At 40.7% G+C, this 27,874-nt stretch overlaps 1 protein-coding gene across 5 annotated transcripts; it reads left to right on the plus strand.

The window, feature by feature from the left end:
- The first annotated feature begins 451 nt into the window (after positions 1 to 451).
- dpf3 (double PHD fingers 3) lies at positions 452 to 27,874 on the plus strand. Of its 5 annotated transcripts, XM_063496578.1 has the most exons (12): positions 452 to 550; positions 11,265 to 11,425; positions 13,759 to 13,866; positions 17,067 to 17,200; positions 17,590 to 17,685; positions 17,908 to 17,980; positions 18,370 to 18,411; positions 19,216 to 19,353; positions 19,482 to 19,610; positions 24,290 to 24,402; positions 24,709 to 24,790; positions 24,934 to 27,874. In XM_063496578.1, exons 1-12 carry the CDS (start codon positions 519 to 521, stop codon positions 24,999 to 25,001), a joined length of 1,176 nt encoding a protein of 391 aa, XP_063352648.1. In that variant the 5' UTR covers positions 452 to 518; the 3' UTR covers positions 25,002 to 27,874. The 5 variants fall into 5 exon arrangements, with proteins under 5 accessions (XP_063352648.1, XP_063352649.1, XP_063352650.1 ...); XM_063496579.1 differs by lacking the exon at positions 18,370 to 18,411; XM_063496580.1 differs by lacking the exons at positions 24,290 to 24,402; positions 24,709 to 24,790; positions 24,934 to 27,874 and adding an exon at positions 21,811 to 24,283.

Genomic DNA, 27,874 nt, shown 5'->3' on the forward strand with positions numbered 1-27,874 from the left:
GTAGAAAATTACTTTTATTTCACTGGATTCTCGGAAACAGTTGGATATTGAAATACAAAATAAAGTGACTGTTCGACATATATACGCCCTTAACACTATATATTTTAAAGCGGCACTGACTTTAAATTACAAAAAAAACCAATTAATGTTTGATATGTCGTTGGATTTATTTTCCAGCCATTAAAACCTCAAAAAACCTCAAAAAAACAAACAAACAAACAAAACATTAGAAGTGAGACTGTAATAGTATCCCATGCTACATAGCATTCATGTTGTGGTTTTCACTGATAAGGCTAAATCAAGTTAATTTCATGGTGTTATTACAATCTGGGGTCTGGGGCATTCATTTTGACAGATTTATCTGAAGCCACGCCTAAAGTCCTTATGCTGGTGCTGTATTGGCAGGGAGCACAGCGCACAGGACCGCATTGGCTGTTTTTTTCTTCTTTTTTCTTTTTTTCATAAGGGTCCCAAACTACACCGAGATTTGGAATATTACGTTATAGTCCTACAGGAAGATGGCGACTGTCATTCATAATCCTTTGAAATCGTAAGTACATTTCTTTTTTGTTATTATTATTTTAACGAAATTACTGCATCGTGTAAGATGAATGTAACGACCTATTATGACTGTATGGGGAATGCACGCGCTTTTAAATAAGTCTAACATTTAATACCTTTAGTATATACTTGGGCAGTCTCCGTATCTTCAGGTACCGTTGCCTAGTTGCTGTATTGTGCAATACGAATATAAAAGCATGCACTTATGCACAGTGTGCGAACGGAAAACATCACCAGTCCGCGCGCAAATGACTACATTCAGTTTCATTTATGCATAAAGTTGCGGACATTCTACTTTAAAAAAAATAGAATTTTAAAAAATTCGTCTATCAGAAGTTTGCCTTCGGTCCTTGTCGGGGACATTTGTGTAGTTAATATAATGCAAATACTGACACAAAGCTCCCACTGCGCGACTCGTGCTTGTCTGAGCCTGACAAGCTCACGCACAGCAGGTTATTACATTAACTTTAACTTGTGTGCGTGGAGGAATAAACTGCTTAAAGCCGATCTTGGCGGTTTGAAAATGCATTTGTAGAAAAAATATGTATATGAGCATGGGTTTAAAAAAAGGTTAATGGGATGTGATCCTAAGTAGAGTAAAGATTTACGGGATAAAACCAACTTTCATTATATCACAGAATGCATGTTCCCCCCCTGCTGCTGGCTGACGGCAGATGTTTACCACTGGTCATGTGGAATGCGCAGTGTTTGACAGTTTCTTGTGCAAGAGACAAGTGTTTTAATAATTTGAACGGAATGCTGCTGCGGGTCCCTTAAAATAGATTCTGAAATGATGCTCTTATTTTGTAGAGCTCTTTATTGTTGTTGTTTTTGTTGTTGTTGACAACCAGAAACATGTCATACATGGTTACTGTGTGGAGGAGGGGGGGACTTAATGCTTCTGTGTTGTACCGAAACAGATTAGGCTGTAGGGAATGAAGGTATATGTGTTTGCTTTTGTGTGCATGTAGAGCAGCAGATTAGAGAGCGTCCCAGTATTTCAGTGTTTCGCTGGGTCCATCTGTTAACGGAGGTACACGTAAAAAAAAAGAAAAAGAGACAGGCTGATGCTGGGGCAGAGGGAGGGAGGGAGTCCCATCTGCCCTTTGCATGCAGCAGGGCTTTCTCAGATAGACACCCCCCACCAATCTAATATCTGCAAAAAAGGGAAAGCGATATGCATATGGACACAGGACCCCACCTACCACAACAGACATACTAGTATAAGCTCAGAGCAAAATATGAGAGGCAACTGTAATGAAAAGTGTATGTGAAGTGTAATGTGTTGGAATGTAAGACCCAATATCAAGTAACATGTGAGTTACAACCTTGGGAAGTAAAGTCGCGGTCTACGTTTTAGACAGAGTCTACTGTGTTTGAAACAAAAGGCCTTACTTCTGAGTCGTACTCAGGATGTGGCACGTTAATAATGCGCGCTCAGCGAGTACGTGGTAATAATCTAGCCTGCTCTCTTGTCAGTGCCCAGCTCTGACAGATGAATTATAACCATAAGGAACATGGCAGTAAATATGTCTGGCTTTGTGGACTCGCTCGCTCATGTTTAGCAATGCATATTTTCCTGGACTGACTCAAATTCTCATTTTCAAAAAGACTTTTGGTAATTGAATCCTGGGAGGCCGGGTGGGATAATCAGAAGCCGACATGAGAAGTATTCAAATAAGCGCTGTGATTCATATGCAGAGATGTGCATATCGCGCCTGTTACCTTCTTTCATTAGAGTTGGATTTGTAAATAAAAACCAAAGAGCTCAGGTAGGATGTGGTGTGGTTGTGTTTGCACAAGGATTGAGAGAACCTGAACTGAGATTAGAGGAAATGTAAGAGAGATGTAGGGTTGTCAGTGTGTTTGGGGTCGTGGGTTTTTATTGTGGGTTTTTTTTTGCATGTTTGCGTAGAAGTGCGCCCCTCCCCCAGTTCTTGTGAGAGGGAGCATGAGTGAGTGATGGAGGTGGGTGGAGGGGTGTCTGTCTGGCTGCATTTAGTCCTGCTGCATACATTTATACTACACTCTGAGCGCTGGGTTGAACCCTGGCCTTTGTCTATCCGAGCTCAGGGAATGGGAATGGAATGGTTTCCAGGCACAGACAATTAAATGGACAAGAACATTTTTTTAAAATGGAAACCTCCAAGCAGTGATCAATGCTTTTTCTTTTTTTTCATGTTCTGCACATGGAAACATTTTTCTCTCCCTATGGGTATATGTGAGACTTTGGAGAGCTGAGAGATAAGCATGTGGTATCCTTTACAATATAAAATAGAATCTTTTATGTTGGACAAACATTTTATCCTCCACATTTACTCCAGTAATGCTCATGCTGAGTTGAAATGGCGTATGGGTCAAGCCATGTCTACACCTTCCACTCCTTCACCTCTCCTGACTTCTGGTGTCTCTGGTCCTCCACCCATCCCTCAGCAAAACAACAGCAAGAGCATCTAATTCAGGGTTTCCCCCCTTCTGCAACACCCTTTCCTCTTCAGCTGTTTGCCCTGCCTCTCTCCTTCTTCCCTCCACCTCGGACTGCACTTTGCACCTTTCCCTTTTACTCCCTTTGTGTGTCTGTTTGCGTACAGGCAAGAGTGTGTGTGTGTGTGTGTGTGTGTGCATGAATGCGCTAGTGTGTACGCTCATTTGTGTGTTTGGGAGAAAAATGAGTGTGACAGGGTTTGAAAGGGAACACGTGTGCCCCAGGACATATCGAATCCCCACCCTGTACCCCGCCACCCCCTTTCCCTCCCATTCTGCCTCCTTGGCCCCTCCTCCTCCGTCTTCCTTCTCTATGCTTCGCACTGCTCGACCTACAAAGTGCCACACAAAGAAGCCGATCAGTACCCACATGCTGTTGCCCCGCTTCACACATCCCCCTAGGGCTCCTACTTACTCCTATACTGGATTAGATCTCCTCTGACCATCTTTTGCTCAATATGCGGTTAACCTCCAGCATTCCCTAATGCTATTAACTTTCCTTCGAGATGCTGTGTATATGTTGTACTGTCCAGCACAGTCTATTAGAAAGATGCATCTGTGTAATGTTACAGAGATCATCCTAATTGCTGTATTGTGAAAGCGTTGCCCATACAGCTTTCCATTACCTCTTACTTGTGGCCAGGCACACAACATTTAAACAGTTCTGCATGTTTCAGGGCTCCACCTCTAAAGTATTTAACACAGTCTCTTTTGCAGGATTGTTCAGTTTTCCTGTAACTCAAGACTTTTATCTATTGAACTGCAAATGCCACAACTGTACTGTACTACGAAGTGGAAAAAATATTTCAGAAACCATACCATACTGTTATAGTCCATGACATAAGTCATCATTTAATTACCAATCAGTGAATATACTGCTCCGATACAGTACAGAAGCTGCTAATTTAAACTATAGTTAACAAAAAACAACAAAAAAAAAACAAAAATTGCATGCTATGGTCTGTATTGATGAACCGCTTATACACCTATATGTGAATAACAGTACTGGGTCGCCTGTACATGACACCTGCTTGACCATGGAAAGCCTGCCGTGAAGCTACCAGTGCACAGTTTTTGTGTTGATGTTAATGTCAGATAAGGTCTGAAACTCTGAATTTACTGAGTGAGCAGATTGTTGGTAACTTATGAGCCTCATCAGTCGATGACCTCGCTCTGCAACTTTACATCAGGGGTCGGCAACCTTTCTGATGATGAGTGCCATCTAAAATTTCCTCAGAAGTCAATGTGCCATATGATTGCATTAGCAATAAATTTAATAACGCTCTATGTTAACAGTTACAGACAATATAGAAAAACTTTATAGAATTATATTTGTTCGCAGATGTTGGCAGCTATCAGCAAATAGTTATCAGCTATTTTGAAACAAAAAAAAGACACTTTTTACCCATAACAAGAATTCAAATGAACTGTAAAACAGAAAATGCAAATGCTATTTATGGTCTCCTCACAACAATGATAAGAAAAATAAACTGGGCCAGTATGGCATGTTTGTTAATACAGAGATACACATGTTAATGTGATCTCTGGTCTCCCACTCAGAGACACAGGTCCCCGAGTGTCCAGCATTCAGACGGCTACCTGAGAACACTCTTCGTGTGAGAGAAAATCTGCTCACACAGATATGTAGAGCCAAATACTGTCAATAAGGCCTCTGCAATTTTCTAAAGACAGCTAAACTTGTCAGGTAGTGATGTCCAGCAGGTGAAAATGCAAGCTCCATGAACACGCACAGATGTGGATTCCAGCTGAGTTCGTAGTTCTGCAAACTTTGACCCCCACAGAGTCGAGCTTTTCAGTTCAATCAGCTGCATTTCGATGTCCTCTGTGTCCAGCCAGTTAATGGGAGACAAATCCAGCTGCTCATTGAAGCTTTCTGGTTTGATCAGAAAAAAAAACATTGGTCCATACACCTGAAAGTCCCGAAAATGCATTGTGAATTCTGTCTCGAGTCTACGGATGTATCCGTGTATTTCCGTCGTGCTGATGCTGCACTGAGCAGACAGCTCCTGAAGCATTTGAAGTGTCTGAATGTGGAAATTTCAACATCGCTTGAAAAAACCGCCAGCTAGCAACGTCATTCTCACCAGTAGGCTAGGCTATTTTTAGCCAATTACAAGTTGAATCTGGTAGTTGGGGGTGTTAGCTAAGATACCGTCATTAAGAAGCAGCACAACTAATGTGTCTATGCGAGCTAATTTGTGATGTGCACTGCTGGCCCGGCCATTTATTTTTTAATGCACCTTCTCAGATTAATTCACTGCGTGTCGTCCCCAGGGCTGGACTGGGACAAAAAATCGGCCCGGGCATTTTGACTAGAGACCGGCCCACCAGGTATTATAGGAAAAGCCTTAAAGTCTTTGAATGAAAACAAACGCTGTTGTGACAGTGATGTACAGTCTTGTTGGTATATGTATGATTTCTATACATTTTACGTCAGATAAAAACTTTGATTGTAAGATTCAGATAATTATTTAATAAAAGCAAGACACTTTAAATGAGAATAAGAAAGAGAAGTATTTCTTTGTGCCCCCCTTTCCCTGTTAATGCCCTACCTGGAGCCCTGGCAAAACTTTCCTAGACCCGCCCCTGCACAGTTACCAGCTGTCAGCTACTAAGAAAAGGATCCTGGTGTTAGTTGTCTCTCAGAAACAGTTCATAACTTCCCTTCAACTCATTCATGTCACCTAAAAGGTAAACCTGTTTCTCCGTCACCTGCTCAGCTCTGATGATTCAGTAAGGACATCTCCTGGTTTCATCTTCATGTTTCCCTCTCAACACATATCCAAACCGATATCATGACCAGAAGCTTTACAGCTGTGGCTCCAACAAACATCTACTGATACTAGAAATGAATATTAAATCAATTCTAACTACAGCTGATCAAGCTTAAACGTGCTGCTGTTGTTTAGCGCGACATCCGCTGGTTTCCTCTTTCTGGCGCAAAGTGAGCAATAAACAAAGAAGAGAGACGGTCACGGGACTTGCATCTCAGCTGATCATTGATCAGTTTCATGATTGAAGTAGCAACAGGAGAGGGAGGGGGAGAGAATGAGAGAAGAAGATGCAGCTGACAGCGAAAAGACACAGAATAACTCCAGCTTTGTGTCTTTTTCCATTCTAGCTGAAGTACGGGACAAAATGTGTAAAATAAAGTTCACTATCAGTAACATCATAGCACCCACCCAGCTGTATAGAAACTCCGTCATGCTAGCTAGTACGCAGTACGAGTTATAGTAACTGACGGTAAAGTCAGCACAACGAAAATAGACTACACCTAAACTTGGTTTATATCTGACCCAGATAGACTGCAGGTCATAACTTCATACCTGAAGTTCAGTTCACCTGACACTCGGACCGGCGGCCGCCTCCGGTCTCTCCTCCTCCTGTGTTCCTTAACACTTCCACTTTGCAATGTTACATGCTACTACAGCACCACGCTCAGATTCAGTAAACTCTTTATTCTTTCAGTAATGTTTGTGGAATGGTGTGTGATTTTATACCTGTGGCAACGGGACTGAAAATGCCAGAAATCAAAGATTAAAAGGTGTAGCCCAATACTTTTGTCCATATAGTGTGTACCAAAAACCTGGCCTTGATGGCCTTGATGACTGATATCCACCCAGTTTTATAAACTAGTGTGATAAAGAGCTGCCTACATCTCAAAATTCCAAATAACTGTAGTGAAAGAGCAACAGTTTAATCTGCTATGCATTCACACCTGCAAACATGCCTGCCCCCAGACACACAAACGCTCCGTCCAAAAGCAGGCTCAGACAGTTTAATATGCTGTAATTAGGGTCTCATTTTGTGGTTAAGAATTGGAACTATATTAGTCGGTGCTTGCTGGAGTTCACCTACAAAAAGCATTTTTGCATGTTAGCAGATGTAATAATATCTCATATTTGTGTTCAGAAGAAAATCGGCCCATTAATTTTACCATCCATTTTCTTCCGCCTGTCCAAAACAGAATTGCGGGAAGGGGGCCTATCCCAGCAGTCTATGGCACATGACACTTTTCTTATTTTATGTGACCATTCATAATGTCGTTTTGTGAGTTTATTTATTGCAAAAAATTGTTAAACTAAGCACTAAAGTGCTTTTAACTTTTACAAGCCAGTATAACTCACCCTTGTTAAATTAATGTAACTTAACAATTAAGCTTAAAGTTGAATCAGATGACCCTGAACCATCCCGTAGTTACGCTGTAGGGGTATAGGCCTAGGCTGTTGGGGCTTCCCATGATGCACTGAGCACTTCTTCTTCGCTTATCTGTTTTCACTCTCTGTGCGTTTATATACTGCTGCTGCATTTAATCATTAGTTATTATTAAACTCTTGCTCTGTTTCTCATAGTGTGTCTTTTGTCCTGTCTCTCTGCTGTCTTCTCTTTCCCCTCACCACCAAGTGGTTGCGGCAGATGGTTGCCCATCCCTGAGCCTGGTTCCGCCATGGGTTTCTTCCTGTTAAAAGGGAGTTTTTCCTTCTCGCTGTCACCAAGTGCTTACTCATAGGTGGTCGTGTGATTGTTGAGGGTTCTTTCTAATATTGTAGGGTCTTTACCCTACAATATAAAGCACCTTGAGGTGATTATTGTTGTGAATTGGCACCATATAAATAAAATAGAATAGAATTTATTTTTTCAAGTCAACAGGTTTGGATAATAAGTAAAGGCAGTTTATCACACATGGGAACGAAAGTGTTAAATGTTCACATTTGAGAACACAGGTCTAGATTTTGGGGGCCAATTTTTTTTCTTTTTGTGTTAAAAATGCTAAGACTATTAAAAACAAAGCAAATAATCGGCTGTGAGATACAGTAGCACATTATAGCAAACTGAGATGGGATCAAAACAGAGAGTCTTGAGAGATTAACACAAATGTGAAGAGACGGATGACAGTGATTTATTTTGCTGTTGATGAGTTCTTTCAGTGGCTAAATATTCAATTCACCAAGGAGGAAGAGAAAGTGACAGATACGAGTAAGACTGATGAAGAGAAATGACAGCAGATATCCAAACACAAAGGCTGATTAATGGAGCCTCCACTCCCCTTGGCTAAGGACTGAGTACCACATTAAATATTCATAACGTTCATTAGCCCTTTTTGGGACTTCCTTCTCTAGCATGTGTGCGTGTGAGACCCTGTTTGGTCGCCTTGAGTTGAATGCAAATGAAATTAGCCCCTCAACTGTTCAGTGATGTCTCCCTTTAACTGTGATACATCATTAATGGGTACCTGTGAGGGCAATAGCCCCTGATGTCCAAACACAGAACAAAGGATGGGATTGAAATGTTCTTTACCTCTGTAAGCTTTTACCGATAGACCTACCTGTGCCTATAGGTATAGAATTAGCCTTAGCTGATGAAATAGTGATCCAAGACCAATGAAACCTATACTGACTGTTGCATACACAGCTCTTTTGTGCCAGCATGGAATGAGCTGAAACAGTCGTAGTGGTGCACACAGACACAAAAACACACTTAACAACTGCAGATTCAATCAGTATCCAGGAAGCTGGTGTCCAAGAGGAATGCGTTCCCTGACATGCAAAACTCGCCTTACATAAGCTCCATCACTGCACTCAGCCATACAGTTAACTCACGGTTGGAGCACAGAGCAATTGAGGATAGTCAAATCAAGTTTGGGTAGGAATGTCTCAGGACACGCAAGCCGCAGACAGAAGTCTTGGAGGCATCCTCATACACTATTTACTCTCACGTAATGAATACAACACACAGACAAATGCACAGCAGGCAAACGAGCTGTGCACGAACACTCACTTACGTAAGAGTTTATGAAGCCGCCCGGGGAGGTTATGCAGACGCTTTGTTGTCGAAAACGGGACAGAAACGTACAGGCAATATGGGATGACACGGGGGAGGGAAAAAAAATGAGGGAGGAAGGATGAGGAGAAATACCCGTAGGTCCACACACACACACACACACACACACACACACACACACACACACACACACACACACACACACACACACACACACACACACACACACACACACACACAATTCAATCCAGCCAACTGATAGTGACAGCAGAGATAACACTTTACCTCTGGGAACATGAGTTATGTGACAGGAAGTCTCTTCTGGAGATTTGGATTTGAGTGGATCACTGTGACTGCTGGTCTCATACTGTAAAAACACGTGTCACAAAAAGCACCAGCTGCATCCCTCATTTCTGGAGGTCTCTGCACAAAAACTTTAGTCAACATGAAGAGAATTATTCCTGATATAAATGAATTCCAGTCCACAGTCACCAGCAGATTTGAGTTAGAGAAATCTATAACACAAACAGCAGTTTGACTTATATTTGTGGACTTATGGGGATCACTTGTTGGACTGTTTATTGCCTGGTAGCAATCTTGGAGTCTCTGCTGGCTGCCTGTTTCTGAAAGGAGTTGCTTCTCTCTGACATTAATCCAAATTCATTTTTGTAGCACTGTGGATTAGATTAAATATACTTTTGATAAAAATTCACAGACAAGACAGTGAGCTTTGATAGGATTTGAGTGGCATTTCTGCAATTATCGTACCTTAATAACACGAATAACTAGAGTTAAATGTGATGATTTACCCGAAGTGCGTGTGTCAGGCAGTGCTGTGCATCCAGATATGGGACACAACAGTCCTTTGTATGTTTCCAGACATGTGATATGTTTTCCACTAGGACTTTTTGCCTCCCATAAAAAGCCATTTCTGTTACTGCATTTACATTCTACAAAACTATACCCTCTAAAGCTAATTGTTGGACTTCAAGATAAGGCCAAATTTTGAGAGCCAAAAAGGTCACCAAGCAATAAAAGGTACAGATTTGCATGATTCCTTCTACATTGTGACGTGTGGTCAAACCCAGTAAAGAGGGTTCTGGGTTTAGAGGAGTCTTTGTTCTCCCTGCAGATGCAACATGTGGGGAGTAAAACAAGGAAAACATCCACGTCCAGATGCACCAGTATAGCCAAAGTTGAGGTTCACATTTAACAAATATGAAAAACATGCAGCTGCCATTTGTTCTACACATGTCCGATTGTTCAGTTTTCTCTCTTCCTATTCCTATTTATGTCCTCTTTGCTCTTACAAAGTAGGCACCCCATTCTTACTTCTTATGTGACACTCACCCCCTCTTTTCCTTCATCTTATGCATGCACTACCTGGTTCATGCTCCACTGCTAGTCACTCCACTTCTTACCCTTCTCCCTTCCCACTATCCATCCCTCCCTCCTTCACCCTCTGCATCTCCAAACACTGCACATCTTTGTGAGATTCAGTGTGACCAGAGAGCTGGTCTTTGTCCAGCTTGGCATTCTTTACATATCTGTGCGCAGTATCCACAGACCGCCCGTCTTAGCTTGGCCAGTCAGAGAGACGGGTGATAGGCAGCCAGATAGACTTGTATGTAAATAAACAGAAAAACTGACGCTGTTCTGCTGCTTTCGATATGTTCCAGCCTAGCAACAGAAAGTCCTAGTGGCATTATGGAAAACAACCTCCTTGACACTAATTATGCTGCATTGGATTAAATGATCAGGGATTTCATGCTAAACAGAAAAGTCTCTTTTACATGTGTCTCATTTAAGAAAGACTTAATCATTAAGGGAAGCAAATAAATCTTGGTTTGTTCTCTCTGGCTCTAATGATCTTAGCTGCAGAAATCCTGCTGTGAGACTGGGACTGTGTAGGTTATTGATGGTTCACATCCTGATTTGTATCCTCTTATCAGTCGATGCACATCTGTTTATAGCACATCTGTTGTGTGGACTTCATTGTGGCACACTTAGTCATCTATAAATTTGACAGCATGAAACATTTTATCTCTTCTAATGGTTCCTAATCATTTCCTGTTATTTTTCTCCTCACTATTCTAATGCCAATCACTTTCAGTTCAGCTGCCTTTACGCTGTAAAGCCAGAACAAGTTTTTGTATTATACTAACACCCAGCTGATATCCAATTTATACTAGTGGCGTTAACGATCCACAAATGTTAGCATTTAGTTAATAAGATATAAACAGCAGGAATTTGTTGTGAGTAACTCAGTAGCCACATATAATACATTTAATTCAGATGTTAAATGAATGGGGCAGTTGATGGAGAAGTAAATGCTAACAAACCTGATGGATTACATTGGAATCAAAGCTGCATGTGCCTGTTTTCCTAACATGTTCTTCGTGTTTCTCTGTGGACAGGCTTGGCGACCAGTTCTATAAGGAGGCCATCGAACACTGTAGGAACTACAATGCCCGACTCTGTGCAGAGCGCAGCGTGCGCATGCCCTTCTTGGACTCACAAACCGGTGTGGCACAGAACAACTGTTACATCTGGATGGAAAAGCACCAACGTCAGCCAGGTGAGAAACACTGCAAAGGTTGAAAAATGTAGCAAACGTTATTCATTCATTAAGTCTGCATTTGGAGATATCTGCATTTTTTGCTTCAGGGAGATGATTGATGTCACTCTCGTTTAAAAATTCAACATAAGGCTACAGCTACTGGCTGCAGCACTGAATGCAAACAGTAGTAAAAATGTAAACTTCTAATCTGTACTGCCACTAGTGTGGATTTTTTACTCACTAAATATGTCATATGTAAAGCACTGATCAGGCTCTATTCATGAATGTGTTCATAAAAAAAATAAAAATCATTCTTGAGTAGGTGCACCATTTAACTCACTGGGTTAAACAAATAACCCATATGCCATGAGGCTAACGCAGCAGCCCAGATTTGAAACCGCCCCAGGCCATTTGGTGCATGTCTTCCTCTTACTAAAATAAATCAACTAAAAAAAAAATCTTGAATAAAGTACCTGGCCTATGGTTATACCTCTATAGCTACATGTTGGCAGATATTAGAGCCCAACCAATTTATCAATGAGCCAATATTTTCGGCTGATATTAGCCTTGGTCTGATCTATCAGTACTGACATTTTTACCATCTGATAAATGAATACTTCAAAAAGTGAACGGACAGGAGAAACAGCTTTTATTTTGCATAGTTTGTCCAGAGGGCGCTCTGCAACATCCCTATCAGGCTCTCAGCAGACTGGGCAGAGTCACATTTCCCTAACAAATGTTAGGGAAATCTGTTCTTGTTTTGTGTGTCTGAAAGAAAAAAAATATCGACCAACATATCAGATTATTGGATTTTTAAATCACTAAACATCAGCATCAGTATTCGTCTTAAAAATCCTGTATCATTGGTGTCTAGGAGATATTATATACAATATCAACTAACTGAACTTCATCAAATCTTGTGAGTGTAGTTTATGTTTTGTGTAATATGGCACACTATGTTTATAATAAATCTTTTTTTTGGCCAATAAAGCTACAGTAACTCTTTTTGGAGCTGAAAGAATTTAAACTAAAAAAAAACAAACTTTAAAAGGAACCACATTATTTGTTTGCTTTTGGGATCTGAATTATGATTTTGGCCAGAAAAAAGTTACTTTCTCAGATTTAAGAAAAGAAGGAAGAACAGCTCCCCTCCTCCATTCAAATGTAATAGAATATACAAACATTCAGTCTACAACTCACTCACTGACACAGTATATCTGCTAACAAAAGTCAAAAGTCTGAATTACTGCTGGATTAATTTTTTGGCCAGAAACAATCACTCCTCAGGGAATATTGAAATGAGCCTGCCAGGAAACCAGTGCAGACTCCAGGAAATGACTGTGAAATATAGCATGTTAATTTGCGAGCTTTACAAGTTCTGGTAGGTGAATTTAGAGCTGGGCTAGCGATTAGCTGTTGCCTTCCAGTTTTTACGCTAAGCTAAGATGAACAGCCTCATGCTGGAGCTTCATCTTCACTGCACAGGCATGAGAGTGGTATCAATCTTCTTGCCCAACTCGCTGCAGGAAAGTTAATAAACATATATCAGAAAACACTGATAAATATGAATTAATGGATTTCCTCCATCAGTAAAAAAAAGTCTGCCAGCTCATATTTTGTATATTCCCCAAGTTACTGTTTGCTGATTTATCCTTAAGCAGTTAAAATGCATTATGCACATCTGGTTCTTCTGTAAAGCCAAAGGGAACAATCTGCTATTTACTGGGAGCTGGACACAAATAGCCTGCTCTCCATCTTGTATGCAAAGCCCTTCAGGCCACACCCTATACTTTGTGGCAGACCTAAGTCACATTATATGCATTTATTCTAGGTTTATCCCTCCCCCTCCATCTCTTGATTTTTATTCACCGCTCATGCAGACTTAAAACCCCTGTTTTTCATCTCTCCCTCCTACGTGGCTATTGGTGGAATACGATTAAGGTTTGAGAGCAAACAGCATTTGACTGGAAAAAAGTAAAACTGTATCTTCTCAACATTAGCATACTGATGTATCTTTTGGTACTTCTTAGATAAATGTAATTAAAAATCTTCAAAGAGCTGCAATTTTAGCTTGCGAGTGATAAATAGTCTCTAGAATTTGATCACAAGAGCTGGACCCCTCTGAATATATGGGGTAGTGCCTGAGCACTACTGAAATCATATTACAACATATTAAGTGTCAGGAAAGACCAGGCCTCTGTGTGCATTACTGTGTTTGTGTGTTGCAGAGCTCAATGCAAGGTTTGTTAAAATGGTATGCTTGCCAGTGGTTGTTAAAATTCTTCCTGTGTGCCTGTGTGACTCTCTGTGTGTACATATATATGGATACATATGTGTGTGTGTGTTTCCAGGCCAGGCAGCAGGACAGATGTATACCTACCCCGCTCGTTGCTGGAGAAAGAAGAGGCGACTCCACCCTCCCCTGGATCCCCAGCTCCGCCTGTGTGAGCTTCGACTAGGTGAGACAAACAGCACAGCCATGCAGTGAAAGTCAAGACCCACAGTTACACAACGGAGCCTACTTTAATGCATTTTGTTTTATTTATTCATGCCGTCACATAAATACATCTATTTTATTTGTGGCCTCTGTGCTGCTGGGTATCTGCATGTAGCTATTGCGCACGCTTGCTGTCTGGCCATCTGGCTCGGGTTAGCCCGTCTCTCCTACCAGGTCTCCAGGTTCATTTTCTCCCTCGAATCAATGCCGCCTCTCTCTCTGTTCTGTGGCTATAGCCGCACGTATGCATAGGCACACAAATACCCCCCCCCCCCCCCCCCCCCCCACACACACACATGACTCTTGCTCCCCGTTGCACCACAGAAGCACCCTAACTGGGCCTCTATAATCATTTGTCCATGAGGCATAACAATGTAAGTGAGTCCTATGTGGAAGTGTGTTCTCTCTCCTGAGTGTGTGCATCCATGCATGCATACAGAATGTGTGTTATAACGGGTGGGTTGGGATTTTAGCAAAGGAATGCCCCCAGGAACCTGTGAAGGAGGGGAATGAAGGCAAGTCTTTGTTTCTGCTTTTCTACTCTATTGTTTCCCCTCTCGCTGTCTTCCAGATGCAATCTAATACTCTGGAGCTTTCCGCTAAGAATGACTTGCTTTGCTTTTAAGATGAGGACAGAGAGTCCTTCTGATGAGGAAAAAAACAACAAAAAACAACAAAAAAACAAAAGCTACAGCTAACCAGTTCATCAACCAACAAGCTTGCATAAAAACAGAAGAAATTAGAGAAGGTAACACTGTAGTTAAAGAGGCATGCAAAACTTTCGGACGCCGAGAGTAGAAGTGCAGAATTCTTGACTTTTGTTTTTGAGATATCCTATTGTGTAGTTTGGACCAGATGTCTATCATAACAAAACAGAAGAATGTGAATTCTCCCCTCGTGGGCTTTTGCAAAATGCTTTATGTTTATTTAATGCTTCCTGAGCAGAGAGGTTTGTCTCTGTGAATACACAGAAGCCATGCCACATATGAATTCGTTGTTTTTGTAGAGTTTCGCTTTTCCTTTTTCACGTCCCAGCTCATGTTAGGGTTTCAGGAACCATTTTTCTGTCCTCTCAACTAGTCTTGTACATAGCAGGTTAAAACAAAACACATAAGATCTGTGTAGGAGCAGCAGAAGCCAAGATGTCCTGACTGTGAAGTCACTCTCAAAATCTCACAAAGCAACTCAGCAGCATCTTTCATCATGCCCACTTCTTTCAAACATCCAAAAACCTCTTTCTGTCACCTCTTTTGATCCTCCAGAGGGAAAAAAGGTGTTGTGCAACTGCTTTCACAGGCTGAAGATGAGTAAACTGGACTTTACATGTGAAATTATTGATGCACACCTAAGAATTTAAATCCAGGCAACTTGTGCATGCATGTATTAAATGAGGCAATGGGTTCTTTAGCCCAAAAAAAGAAGGTAAAGACACGAATGAAGGACAATCTAGAGGAGGAAAGTGGGTTTCATGTACAGGAAGGAGGCTGTCAAAAGAGACCAAAGTAAAGGACAACGTGTATGTGCTGGGGAGTGGAGGCAGAGCGGTGATTGAATGAAGAAAACACAGAGGCAGCGCAAGCACAAAGTCATAGCATACAAAAAGACAAATGAGAGGAGGAGGAAGAGGAGCAGGGAAGACGCAGAGGTACAGAAGCTCTGTATTCAATAAGTGTCTTACATCCTCAGCAGCTGTGCTCGCTCCCTGCTTTTCTTATCACAGCCTTAGTTTCATTCGGCTCTCATCCTGGTATTAGAGATGAAAGGAGAGGACAAAGAGGCAGGACTGCTGCAGCAAGTTCGTCTCTGTGGAAATGAACAGAGCGAAAGCAGGAACGATGAAGGAGATTAGATAGGGGGAGAAATAAAGAAGAATGAAATATATGAGAAATATTACAGGCTTAAAAGCAGTGAGTGTTTTTTAAAAATATATGTATTTGGCTAATTTCCTTCCCATAGCACGCTTGTCTTATCTTTTATTGATGTTGGATCTGGTAGCCTGCTTGTCATTATTCCCAAAGCTCCCTCTTTCCTCATAAAACCTCGTCCACCCCGATGATAATCATTAAACTCTGTCGCCTACCATCTGTGCTAAATTACCACAACTGCACCTCACATAATAAAATGATAAATAAAATAAATGGACTAGAGGACCTGTTAACGAATGACTTTGAGGCATTTAGGCAAAATGTAACTAAATACGCGTGTAAGTAATCACAGAGCTGAGCTTATTTCTTCTTCCTCTGTATTTATAGGAAGATACACTGCAAAATCTCCAGTGTTAAATTGACACTAGAAAGTGTCTATATGTGTCCACTCTTTTGAGTGTTAAATTAACACTTTTGACAGTGTTATATTTCTACCAGTAAGCCAGTCAGTGTTAAAGATTAACAATGACTAACATTAGCAGTGTTGTTTTTCTAACACTGAAATGTTACTAGCATTTTTAGTTATTTTCCAGTGATAGAAAATTAGCACTGCTCAGTGTTAGTCATTGTTAATCTTTAACACTGACTAGGTTACTGGTAGAAATATAACACTGTCAAAAGTGTTAATTTAACACTCAAAAGAGTGGACACATATAGACACTTTCTAGTGTCAATTTAACACTGGAGATTTTGCAGTGTATATATTTACTTTTAAATGCCGTCACTCTATTTTTCTTTAATATCATCATCATATGATCATTTTATCTTACCAGCGGCAGCCTGGAGAGCACAGGCCGACATGAGCTGCATGGCTCACAGGCGACTTCTTATGGTGGAATATATGTTTTCAGTTTAGTAGCTTAATCTAGCATACTGCAATAAAAAAATGTTTTTACATTTTTTACAGATAGATTTGAGCATCACTGTGGTTCTGTCAGGAGATTTATACTGTAAAGTTGTACTTGTAAGTGTCGAGAAGCATGAGGTGCAGTGTGAAAGGATGCATTCACATAAGAGCTTTACTTATAGCAGCCTTACACCCCAAGTGCTCCTTTCTGCCTGACCACAGGTTAAACAGCTTTTAGCCACTTTAGTACGAAATGCCGTGATGAAAAAGTGGGATTAAAACACACAGGTTGATGCACACTTGCCTTGCTATACACAGACACATACACATGCCACCTCAAGTGGTCTTTGTTTCCTTTTTGCCATTCCCTCCTTTGCCTTCTCTCTTCAGAAGCAGAACTGGCCCCAAAGCGTGAGGGAGCACCAGGGGAGGCCACAGCCCTGGAGGCCCTACTAAGGGGGGACAACCTGCTGGAGAAAAAAAACAACCTCAGTAAGGAAGAGGAGACATTGCTAGAAATACAGGTATGGTAAATAAGATAAGGAAGATTAGTATATGTCACCAGTAGGGATCCCTTTAACTTCATGCATGCGTCTCATTTGACATCTTATTTGGCCAATGCCCGAAGTCCACTCTTCTCTGAGGTGCAGCCAGTGTAAATACATGGATATTTTTTTTAAATAAATCACAGCAGCATCTCAAGTTTTGTTTCTCCACCAACTTTCCCTGAAAATTGGCCAGGTAGATTTGATGTCTTCCTGCAACAAATGACAATGAAAACCCCGTGACAAATAAATCAAACATTCACCAGGAGAATTGTAAATATGTCTGCATCTACCTATTTCCAGCTTCCTCAGACCTAATGCTAACTCTGTCTGACCCCTGTCTTTCTGTTTGCGTTTGCACTCTGCAGAGAGTACTTGAGGCAGAGGAAAATGGGGATGGCTTCCATGACGATGAAGACTTTGAACTCGATACTCCGAAGAGAAAGAACAGAAACAGAGGCAAAGTGAGTGTCGAAAACAAAAACAGGATTTATATATGACGGTGTGTGTTTTGAATTGTAATGAACTGTCACATTAATACAAAATCCAAATAGGTTAAGACTCAACACCACCATCAACCTGAAAGCAGAATACTTTACCAGCATTATAGGATACAGTAAGCTTTTTTTAAACTTATGTTGGAGGAAATAAATGGATGATCACATGTGTCTTGTGAATCCTTTCAGAACCGAGGCTCGAGCCGCAGAAGGGCAGAAGCCGTTAACATCGAGGACCAGGATAAACCTTATGTCTGTGACAGTAAGGGCAAAGAAAACTTCATTCTTTGTACATGTACCATCCTGCGATTACAGTCACTGTGTTTTCTCAGAGCAGAGATACTGTGTTCTCCTGAGATCTGGCTGTTAAGAGAAAAAACACGTGTATCAATATATATATATATATATTTAAAAGCCCTCTCTCTGTTGCTAAGAGCAGTCCTCTGCAGCATGAAGAAATTAGTTTGCTGTTAATCCAGACCTGACCAGCATGCCACTTTCGTACTTGGACAGAATTCCTCAGTAATGGATTGCCGCGGGAATTGTGGCTAGAGATGCTGACTGAGCCTCAGACAGATGAATTTCATCCTCGTTTTTGTGTCTTGTTCTGTCTTTCCGATATTGTTTGCTTTTGTGTCTTCTCTGTTCCAGATAGATACAAACAAAAGTATAACTCAAAAAAGGCTGAAGAAGGTATCTCAACCTGTCCCCATCTTGTCTTTCTAGGAGCTTCTTGAGCTGTCTTTATGAATGGCCTTTTTGCTAGTGGGCATTTGGCATCCTTGACTGACTGAATGCTAATGCTCTGAATATGTGCAATGCTTTAATTGCTTTAAAGTAGTCTAGGCATCCCTGTGCAAGCACTGCATGATGCTAACAAAAAACCTAATGCCTCAATGCTTGCTTGTTGCAAAGCATGCGCCAACTGATGCTTAAACACCAGCTCATCTAAGGGGTGCATGCTTAATAGGTTTCTCTATAGCTGTGTGCGATTCTTAGATAAGTGTTTGCACTGGTTTGATTTATTTCTATATATTTGAAAATAGAATTGATTGGTTGATTGTTGTTAAGGCTGAAATAGCTGGATCAATAATGCACCAGAGAGCTGTGTAATGAAAAACGTCTATAATGGCTACAAGGCTAGTGTACCCATGTAAAAAATCCTAAATGAACATGAAAATATCATAACAAGTCTAGGTCAGCATTAAAAGTTTCAATAAACTTACTTATAAAATACCTATATATAGAAAGAGAAATATAAATAAATGAGATGATTTTTCTTTTTTCTCCACTTATTTACCTTAGGAAACATTTTCTTAGCAACAAATAGTTGTAGTTATTTCGCAGATAGAGGTTCTGCCTTACCGTCTTCCACTGACTCTGTAGGTGTTCACAGCAACTAACTTAGACCAGTGTCATACACTGATGTTTTCACTTGACAGTGTGCAGTTTTGCATGGTTTTAACTTTCCTGTGATTTAAAAAAAAAAATCTGTAGTGTGTGGAAAGCGCTACAAGAACCGGCCTGGCCTGAGCTACCATTACACACACACTCACCTGGCAGAGGAGGAGGGAGAAGAGGAGAAGGAACCAGAGATGGCTCCATCTTCTCCTCAGAGTTCAGAGAACCATAAACGTAAGTTGCTGGCTGGTATTTAATCATACTGATTAACGGGATAGTTCCAGGTCACAGAAACTTGCACACAGAAAGCTCAGACTGGATGGAAGCTCATGGACCATTCCTCTTATTTCTCCTGCTAACAGCTCAAAAGGGCCCTGATGGTGCTGTTATCCCCAACGACTACTGTGACTTCTGCCTGGGAGACCAGGACTCCAACAGGAAAACAGGACAAGCAGAGGAGCTGGTGTCCTGCTCTGACTGCGGACGTTCTGGTGAGTCCTCACTTACTGGTCATAGATGGTTTACGTGAAAACCTGAGATTTTGTATTTGCCTAAGCACTAATCGATACCACAAGTGGAGCAATAGTTATATAATCCCTCCAAAAGACTTAGTAGAAAAAAGTGAATGCCATATGAGTGATTTCAGTAGGACAGCAAGAAGGTGTACTAAGAATGTGCCCATTCATTTTTCTGCCAAGAGTGACATGAAAGTATTGATACAACTCATGTGTCTGTTCATATACAGTTTGCACCATCTAAGCTTAACACTAAGTTAATGGGGACCAGTTGTGCTCATTTCCAGCTGTATATTTTTATTCATTGTCTGTACTAAAGTAGCTTTGTATCATTCGTATTTCAGAACGAAAATCTTTATCATAAACTGGGCCTTTATGCCACCTCTTAGTTCATCCTCTGCCTGAAACAACCCACATTATTCCTTTTACGACCATCGTTCCTTTAAGCCAACTTTCTTCCATTTGGCTTGTGTTTTGTAAACTGAAGGTTTCAGCAACATGTGGGAATGGCTACTGTGCTCAAAGCCAGATTTGTGTGCCTGCTAATAAAGTTTCTAACGAATGTACACAACTCTACAACAGCTCAGTAACTGGAGTTTAACTGGCTTTCCTAGTTGTTTTCCAACTTTGTTCCCACTGACTTAAGTGGAAAGACAATAAAATTTCTCAAGTGGAAACTATTTTTTTATTAGTTAAGCGTAAATACTGAAGTATGAGATTTGAGACCATGCATAAGGTTAGGTTTTATGTATCTATTACATGGTGTCCCTGGTGGGTGATGAGCACTTGCTTCACCCCCTGAAAGTCCCATCTGTTCCAGCTTTGCCATTACTGTCCTCCACCTGGTGGTCTTAAGCCTGCCCCCCTCTCCATAAGCTTAGGCTGCCCATGTGCTGTTACCTTGCCATGGTGGGTAGGCTTGAGCACTTGAAGCTATATTGTTGGGAGGGTTTAACCCTGGCAAGGCATGGCAAAAACAGCACATGACCCTTCGTGTTTGGGGCTAGGCATCAGGCTAACACCTCCATCTCGTAAAAACTCCAGCAAGATACAGAAACTTTCATGAGAACACAGTACACTTAGGTTAGCTTAGTCCAATTTAAAAGGAACAGTTAGCCTCGTTTGGTTCAGAGGTAACAAAATCTCCTTTTTGGTTTTTAAACAGATTTAAAAAACAAAACAAAATGTGAACTTTAGATGTGCTGGTAAGATATTGTTACCTCATGAAAGAGCCTGTAACCCCACCGCTCCTGCCCGTTCTACATTTCTATGCTAAGCTAAGCTAACTGTCCTCTAGCTGTGTGTGAGTTGTATCAATCACTTCATTGATCTCTCTTTGCAGGTAAGAACGACAGTGGAGATTTTTCAGAAATGTGTTGTCTGCTAGACTCATACTTTACTTTATGTCTTACTACACATCTCATTTTTGTTTCTCTTTACTTCCTTTTTGTCCACGATCTTGTTCATGTGTATCTCTCGCTTTCTTGCGATGTTAATCTTTGCCACACGGATTTAAATTGTGTTTCTCTATCGGCCACAGATGTGATGCAGTTTAAAAGTTTGCATCAAATATAAAGGAATAACTTACACACATATATTTAGGAGGGAGATGAGGGGAGGTACATGTTTTTACCCAGTTTAATGTAGTCCTTCTATATTTCAGAACAAGTTCCCCAAAAATTCAAACAAATCTGTACCTTCAGGTGATAACGTAGATTTCTTTAGATGCTTTTGGTGTGCAATAAAAGCTTTCAAGTGTCTCTTCAATGGGGTTGTCAATGAGCCTTTCAGATCATAAGAACTGAGAGCCAACCACAGGAAAGAATCATACGAATTTGCAGAATCCGCCGCTTGCTTCCATCCTGCATGCTTCTCCATGTCAGCCTCGTCCATCAGTAAAGACCTCTGCCTTTAGACAACATGCTTTCACTCTTTTGTTGCTCAGTTTTCATGCATTATCCTTTGGCACATGTGGCTGCATTTTTCCCCTTTTTTCCCCCCGTTTTGTTTCCCACACTAGCCGAAAACGGCATCTGCTGGATATCTCAGCAAAAAACCTTTGGTCGAATCATTTCAGCAAGCGAGATGTTGTCTTACTACGGTAGAGTGTACTAGAACAACTGGGAGACTGTGTGGCCTTGTCTGTGTTGCTCTGATGCTGATGTTTTCATGGTAGCTGGAAGAGGAGGAGCGAAGAAGGATGGGAGGAAGCGGAGCACTCTCGAAGAATTGTTCGGCAGCGCGTCAGACAGCGAGGCCTCCACGTTTCATGGCTTTGAAGATGCAGAGCTGGAAGATATTTCGTTCTCAGACAGTGATGCAGTTGCTGACAGCTAATAATGGGACAACTTGACTAGCTGAGCCTTCTGCCATTAAAGTTTTAATTGAGGGAACAATGAAAGACTCATGAGGCACATAATGGACTGCAGAAAACCACAGTGAAGACACTTCTGGAAAGTGTCTTGGAAAGGATGTAGGATATATATTCACATATGCTTCTGCTTGGGAATGTGTTTCTCATGGACACACTAATATATATTTTTTTACCATCCTCATGGATTTTTCAACAGTTGAGCCATTTTCCATTTTTCATAAACAAAAAAATAAATAAATAAAAATGTCCTTACATTTGACTTTGCTTGCATCAGATAATCAATATAACAAACTATACATCTTTGCTACATGCCACTTAAATCTGGACCAAAAACGTTGATAGCGCCGTGGACTACGGAATAAGGAATTAAAAACATGACTTTTCCATGGTAAAATAAACACGTGACATGGGGGAGGGAGGCACTTGGACTCTCAAGTCACTCCACTCGCTAAAGAGGACAGTGAGCAGCGAGGTAAGAGCCAGTCACAACTCCATTATCCATTTAAGCCAACAGGATGTCTGTTAAAAGTGTCTCAGCGGATTTCTTCTCAACTGCAAATCCTTAGAGTAATTTGTGAGGACGGCAGTAACTCAAATATCTACACAGGTCACATTCCTTGTTATTTTACCCATGAGGCTTAGAGGGATCAGTGCGATCAGTGTTTTGGGCTTCTTTCCCAGTCCAGATATATGTCAGTTCACCCTTGAATATGGCTCATTGATACCCCATTGACACCAGTGTACTCATGACTGTCCTCTCATAACTGTGATGATGTGGGCAGGCTACAAAAAAACAATGTTATTAAGGCAGGCAACAAGAGGACCACTTTACATATTTCTTTTTGTGTTGTCACGGTTGTAGTTTTACCAGAAGAGGATAAACTATGTCTCGGCTGTGTTTAACTGTGCACACATGACTGCATGTGTTTTGTTTTCCTGTCATATAATCGCTTGCTGTATACACTGTCAACATTGTCATAGAAGACAAAGACAGAGAAACACGCAGCCATCTGGGTGAAGAGTCAAATCCTTTTTTTGTGTGTGAACTAGATCACATTAGAGGAAATATTTCACAATTTTAGCCAAGTCAGTTTATGTATACAGCACACTTAAACACAGCAGACATTGGTCAATGTGCTACACAGCAAGCAGCTAAAACAAAATGTAACCCATTTGGATGAACTAAAAACAATTTAAAGGCAAATGAAATGAAAGTTAAAACATAAAAAAGCAAAACCACCTGGAGAGCGGCAAAAGGACACACACTGGCCACTTTATTAGGTACACCTGGTCAGCAACCCGGTCCAATATGTAAATGGTAAAGGTTTTTATATAGCGATTTTCTACTCTACCCAAGTAGAGCAGAAACAACAACATGCTTTTCTATCTAACATTCATACTCCGTTGGATGCTTCAGAGAGCAACTCTGGGTTCATTATTTTGTCCAATTTGGCATGCAGACTGGAGCAGCCGGGGATCAAACCAAAAACCCTCCAATTAGTGGATGACTTGCTCTACCTGCTGAGCTACAGCCACTCCATTAACGTAGACAACACAACCAGCTAAAGTTCAGGAAGAAAGGGGATTAAAGTGGCCTTGAATGCACCATGTTTGCTGGTGCCAAACATGGTGCATGGTGGGTATTTCAGAAAGTGCTGGTCCACTGGGATTTTCCAACACAGCCATCCTGCCCATCACACAAAGCATCAAACCATGAAACAGACAGATTACAACAGCAGAAGACCACACCAGGTATTACTTCTGTCAGCTAAGAACAGGAGAGTTAGGGTACAATTTACATGGCTTTACCAAAATTGGAAAAACGGAACCATTGAAAGAAACGCTGCCTGGTCTGATGAGTTGAATTCTGCTTGGACATTCAAATGGGATACTTTGGTCCCCTTAGTACAGTTGCCATATTATTGCCAAACATGTTCATGCTTTTAAGACCACAGTGTACCCATCTACTGATCCAGAAGGATAATGTGCTGTCACAAATTGCTAATCAGTGATCAGAGTTTGTTTGAACATGACAATGAACTCACTGGCCTTCACAATCACCAGACAGATGGCCAGTGTTAAAATTAATTCAAAACACGTAGCTGTAACTGGGCAAAGCTGCTAGGTGAGTCACAAAATAAGAGAATAAGAATATAAAGCTAGAAATCAGTTTAACAGATCCACTTTAAAATCACTCCAAAACAGTTTGTAAACTTTTTTTCGGCAATCCACTTCTCCTGCCCCTGCTTCCCTTTGTGTTTGTCTCACCCTCCCGACACAGGTCATCCGACATGTCTGCAGTTCACTGAGAACATGATGCAGGCCGTCAGGACATACCAGTGGCAGTGCATCGAGTGCAAGTCCTGCAGCCTCTGTGGCACCTCAGAAAATGATGTATGTATCACAGAGGAAAACCTTGTGCCAACCTCTGTGTCTCCAGAAATGTCGGCTCTCACTTTGAATTGGCTGTGAAGCTATGGAATGACCTTTCACCAGCTTGTGTGCAGCCTATCAGAGAAATAATACATAATAAATTATCTGTGTGTAGATATAGAATTATATGGAGCCAAGTACGCAAAAACTTTTGAAAGTCTGTAAAGATTAATTAAGATTTTAATTTTATATGCAATGTGCAACCAGCAAGCCCCTGTTTTATAATGTATTGTATAAAATAATGACAGTGACTGTGTGTTCATGCAGGACCAGCTGCTGTTCTGCGATGACTGTGACAGAGGATACCACATGTACTGCCTGAAGCCACCGATGACCCAGCCTCCTGAAGGTACCGCAGCCGAAAGCCACTCTGACAGCTTTTAGTGTACATCAGTGGTGCTATATTATATGTTTGAAAGCTGCTACAGGCAAAGTCTATATATGGAAAAGAGCAGAAAGATTTCAACCTTTCCTTCTCTCCTCTCTTTACAGGAAGCTGGAGCTGTCACTTGTGTTTGGACTTGTTAAAAGACAAGGCCTCAGCCTATGGAGAAGCATAAAGGACACCCTGGACATTTTTTAAAGCACATGTAAACACAATATATATATATATTTGTACAGATGCACTTACTGTTTGACATATACTTTCTCCCAGATACAACCCAACACACACACATACACACACACACACAATACCCACATATACACAGATACACACTCCGGTGCATTAGCAGGCTCAGGGCAGTTTCCTGTGTGAGGCTCAGAGATCCTCTACCTCTCATAAAGCCAAGCAACACTCACAGATGCAAATGCCATACGCCATCTTAAGCGTAAGTCAGCTAACAGCAGATCTGCTGTTCCCTCGTTTCTCTACCTCACCTCTCAGCAGACAGCAAAAAGCCAAAGCAAGATTGATAATGGCCAATACGGTGTAGAACATGTGCATGTGAAGTACACGTTTATTTTAACTGCATTTCTGCATGTTTTCCCCCCTGATTTATTTGAGTATGATTTGGAAGGTGTTTCTCCTAGAGTATTTGCTGAAGCTGCATCACTTCCTTCCCTTGTAGCTTAAGTTCTCCAGTGGGGGAACCTTGAGTGAGTTTGACTAATGTTTGTTTAGATTTCTCCTTCCAGCTCTACTCCTCTGCTATGTTTAGACTTTACAGTGACATTCCCACTTTACATCTGGACAGACTCAGTATTAGTTATGCCATCTTTCACAGGTTTTGTCAAGCTTGGTGAAATTTATATCCTGCGCTAAGAGGAAATGGGGCGATAAAACAGCCTCCACTATCATTCCCTTTGGAGCGTAGTGACTTTATATCCACGTCTGTTTTTCTGTATTCGTTCAGTTACCAGGATACTGTGGTGCTCAGTAGGACACCTTACTAATGGTGTAATACTTTTAAAAGTAGAATAAAAAAATTATTCATCTAAATGTCATCTGTAAATCAGTGGTTCCCAAACTTTTTCTATCTCCTACTTCCCAGCCAAGTTATAGACTGATTGCATTTTATTAAATAAATACCTGAAATTTCTCATTAAAAATACAACTTTATGTCTTCAGTGAACTAAGAATACAACTTCATACTTTATTTGACTGACATGTCAATGAGCCAGAGCTACAGGTTTTCTTCTCAGTAAATTTTGACATTAACCTGAATATCGTTAGCCTAGCTAGCATCAGAGCCCACTTTTGTTCTTTAAACAATTCCTTATTAATCCCTGTTTTTTATAGTTAATTTGAAGTGAATGCTTGCAGTGGTAGATTCACATATCACAGTTTAAACAATTTGTTTTCCTACACTTTCATTGAATTTGGTTTTTGTCTGAAAAAATAACTTCACTAGCAGCTTTTGCTAGCCAGCTATTTCATGCTAACTCCATGAGTTGATTGAACGTTTTAAGCTATTCAGCTGACTCATTTTAAAGGAAAAAACACCATAAAAAGGGTTTAATCAATACCATCATGCCTACAAAGCCACAACTAAAACACTGAGGCTAAGCTATCAACTTTTCGACTTTTTTTCACAACATCCATTTTGACATAGAAGGTAAAAGGATATGTTACTAATGACAATAATGAACATCTTCTATTTAGGAGCAAGGCTTAATTAATGTAATTTCTAAACCTGTGTTTGCCTACTGGTTCATGTCAAAATGACTTCTGTGAAAAAGGTTCAATAACTAGCATTGTGATTTTAGCCTCTAACCATACATCATATTGCTAATTGGAGATTGAACATAACTCTTCATCAGACAGCAATCCAATCCATTTCTTATCATACTCAAGTCTTTCAGTGTTGCCTGTCCGGTTAAGTGCTTAGAAGTCCAATGCTGTGGACTGGTCAGCAGTAAGTAGTTGCTCTTTCTAAGCTTTGATGGAACAGCCTTTATTTTTTGAAAAATGTTCAGCTTTTATTGTTTCACTCTACACTATCCATACATACACAGGTATTTTGATAAACATAGCCTTTTCTATGCATTTTGACCTTTCGTCCAATGTAAACTGCACTTCCGGGCACTGAAAATGGGAGCTTCTTCCAGGGTGAAGATTTTCAAAAAGTCACGTTTCTTAGTTTCTTTCCAGATTTTTGTCTCGCAGTGGCAAAGTTGTACACTCTTATCATCTTTTTTGATATCAGACTGTGCTTTCTGCTTCTGCTAGTTTTTTTAGGCTCCATATTGTCTAACATTTCTATAAGGTCAGGTTTATACCATCACCTGTTGCTTTGGAAGCATGCTCTTTCATTTGGGTGAAGACATCTTTCAAAATGAACATCCATATAGAGGGCCTTTCCAACAGTTTGGGAACCACTCATGTAAATTTTCCAATGCAATGTGTTTATAATGAAACCTTCATACATTATTATCTCTCAAGGAAGCAGCATATACTGTTGTGTCCTGTGTTTTGTATGCAGTTAAAAACAGAATATATTCTGGGAGTGCTGCATTTGTACAGCTGTGTGAATAAGGTTAATGTTTACTTGGTTCCATGTTAGACTGAGCACTAAAATCTGTGAAAATTGTTTATATTATGAAAAAAAGTTGACTCTCAAAAGCGAAACACCTCAAGAGAAGAAATGAGAAAAAGAGAAAATGATCCTCAAAGTACACATAGTGTGCTTCTCCTGACAGGATATCACATTTTGCATTTGTGTTTTGTGTTATTATGTGTTTGTATTTGATAACACGTTTCCACTGACAATCATGAGGTAGCATAGACACATTATTAACACACTGAGGGTTTCACTGTGCTTTTCTCTGGTGAGTTTTCAATGTCATTTGCGTCTTCCTTACACAAATGTCATGTACGGTGTTTTTGGGTGGGGAAGAGGGGGTGATGCCATCAACTACAGTGATCCAAATGTGTGATGTTTTGTTAAAATAAATGTTTCATTATTGTGTTAAAATAAAGAGCTTGATTCTT

This window comes from Pelmatolapia mariae, linkage group LG15 (assembly GCF_036321145.2).
Source record: "Pelmatolapia mariae isolate MD_Pm_ZW linkage group LG15, Pm_UMD_F_2, whole genome shotgun sequence".
Classification (NCBI taxonomy): domain Eukaryota; kingdom Metazoa; phylum Chordata; class Actinopteri; order Cichliformes; family Cichlidae; genus Pelmatolapia; species Pelmatolapia mariae.